The sequence below is a fragment of the Mus caroli genome, chromosome 7 (assembly GCF_900094665.2).
Source record: "Mus caroli chromosome 7, CAROLI_EIJ_v1.1, whole genome shotgun sequence".
Classification (NCBI taxonomy): domain Eukaryota; kingdom Metazoa; phylum Chordata; class Mammalia; order Rodentia; family Muridae; genus Mus; species Mus caroli.
The window spans coordinates 37,305,568-37,308,088 of NC_034576.1; the positions used below are offsets into that span (position 1 = coordinate 37,305,568).

The 2,521-nt window shown below is 44.5% G+C and overlaps 1 protein-coding gene across 1 annotated transcript in view; it reads right to left on the reverse strand.

Moving 5' to 3' along the window:
• Ccne1 (cyclin E1) overlaps nucleotides 1-2,521 on the reverse strand; it is a 9,839-nt gene that overhangs the window by 1,793 nt on the left and 5,525 nt on the right. Inside the window, exons 7-8 of the mRNA XM_021167944.2 lie at nucleotides 771-917; nucleotides 32-127 (exon numbers count right to left, since the gene is read on the reverse strand). Of these exons, the coding sequence (XP_021023603.1) occupies nucleotides 32-127; nucleotides 771-917 (243 nt within the window). The remainder of the gene's footprint in view (nucleotides 1-31; nucleotides 128-770; nucleotides 918-2,521) is intronic.

The window sequence follows — 2,521 nt, forward strand, 5'->3', positions numbered from 1 at the left end:
CCCCCCCCACAGATATTAATGTGTAACCTGCCTTCATCATCATCAATTCCATGGTAAGAATTTCATCCCCGGAGCAAGCGCCGTCTGTAACATAAGCAAACTGGTGTAGCTTTGGAGGGTAGATTTCCTAAAAGGGAACAGAAGGAAGATGCTATTAGAAGAAACCGTTCCTGGCAGTTTCAGATTAGGACATGCATCCAAAATGGCTCTAGTATGCTGACGTGGAAAGAGGATACACTCAATGGCTCAACACTGGTTCACTTCAGCAACTGAAAGCATGCTAGTTATAAGAAGTAAAGCTAGCTGGCTATGGTGGCCTTTAATGTCACAACTCCAGAGGCTGCTGGATCCAAGCAAGCTTCAGAGATTCTGTCTCAAAAAGACTCATGGATAAACTGCTTAGACTTCTTCATTCACCCTATGTCTATAAAGAACCCCACAACAACCCTTTTTATATTATTTTGAGGGCATGCAGGCCTCAAACTGCCCATTCTACCTTAGCTGTCTAAGTGTTAGGATCTCAGGTGGGAACCACTATGCCACAATTTCAATCTCTTCAGTCCCAAGGTCAATTATGGTTAAAGTGGCTACTAAACTAAATGATCTATGGCCTTGTTCCTTACCCGCCTCCACCTGACACTGTCTACCTTAACTTTAGAAGCGTCAGAGTTAAGAGAATTCAAGGTGCATATAACAGTTGTTCATAGGGGCAGAATTTAAGAAATAATGCTTATCACACAAAGAATGTTAGGGAGGTTTGTTTTGTTTACCTCAAGTTTTGAAGCAATAAATAAGGCTGAAATCCCAATAAGCTGTAAAAGTGTTTTTATGATATTCTGTTGTGATGCCATGTAACGATCAAAGAAGTCCTGTGCCAAGTAGAACGTCTCTCTGTGGAGCTTATAGACTTCGCACACCTGGGAAAAGGGTTCCATGTTAGAACAGGCTCCTGAGGGGCAGCACAAGTGAACTTGCCTGACTTTTGTCACCCTGCTCCTCCTAAGCACAGCCCAGTGAGACCCTGGAACTGAGCGCACTATGACTTACACAAACAGCAAGAGCAAATCAGACAGGCTAAGTCTGACCAAAGTAGCACTTAGAGACCACTCCACAAAGTCTACACAGTTCTAAGAATGCAACCTCCTTCACAGGTTTCACTGTGACTCAGAAAAAGAACTGGTATAGTCTTCACTGTTGAACAATACCAGTTACATTTTTTTTTGAGATAGGGTCTCACTATGTAGCCCTGGCGAGAAATGGAACTTGTTCTGTAGCCTAGGCTGGCCTTGACCTCAGAGCTCCACCTGCCTCTGCCTCCTTGAGTGCTGGGATTAAGGGTGTCCCACCACCACTGTCAGCAGCTCTTCTTTCTTTCTGCAGTAGTGAGGATGTAGTCAACAGGCTGTGCCATAACACCTGGCTTATACAGTATGTCTAATCTGCATCCAAAGCACTTCCTGAAGATGCTAGAGACAAGCAAGCAGACTGGAGCTGGACAAACAGCTCAGTGGGCACGTGCTGGTCATCTAGGACCTGAGTTCGGTTCCCAGCACACACAGATGGGCTCACAGCTGCCTGTAACTCTAGATGGCATCCTCTTGGGACCTCTGTGAGTATATAAACACAGTGGCACACAGAGATACATATAAATCTTTTTTTTTAAAAAAAAGCAAAGAGAAACCCACTTGTGGTGGTATATATTTATAACCCCACTACTTGGGAGGAGGAGGTAGAAGTTTAATATTACCTCTATCTACATAGCAAGTTCAAGGTCAGCCTGGGCTACACGAGAGCCTATCTAAAATAAAACTGAGACTCAAATTTAAGCAATTTGTCTGAGCCAGGCCCCTGAAGCGACAAGTCAGCAGAGAATGCAGAGAATGATTCTAGGTTCGGTTCCAACAGGCTGCATATCATATAAAGTAGGGATACTGCCTTTCCAAAGGGTAGGCATCCCTACATGATTTGAGTTACTCACCCCCCCCCACCACCCTTTTCTGGAGGTAAACCTGCCAACATGATTCTTCCACTTCTCAGTAGAAAATGCCATTTCTTCCTCACTATAAGTACCCCAGAAGTTCCCTTGAATCCAAGCACTACAAGTCACTCACAGTTTACCGCCAGCAAGAGGTGCACCACTAATCAAATTCACTTTCTTTTGGTACTACTGAGGATTAAGCCTAGGGTGTCATGCGAGCTAGACCGTCAGACTAATCACAGCTAGGCCCAGCCGTGACGTTTCATTAAAAAAAAGCTTAGTGATTAGCTAGTTAGTCTGTCATACTTTTAAAAATCTGCAATGTGGAGGGTTCTTTTATTGTTTGAGCTGTCTGGAATGGAGCCACAGGCCTAGACTATGCAGGCAGACTACTCCAGCCTCATGTGCTTGCTCATTGATTAACCACTGCACAGAACTAGGGAAGGGGATTCCCAATGTGATTAGAACAAAACAGTCTACTAAGAAATCCTTCTGGGGGGGGGGGGGGGGAATGGATCCTGGGAATCCAAATAAGCACATTTG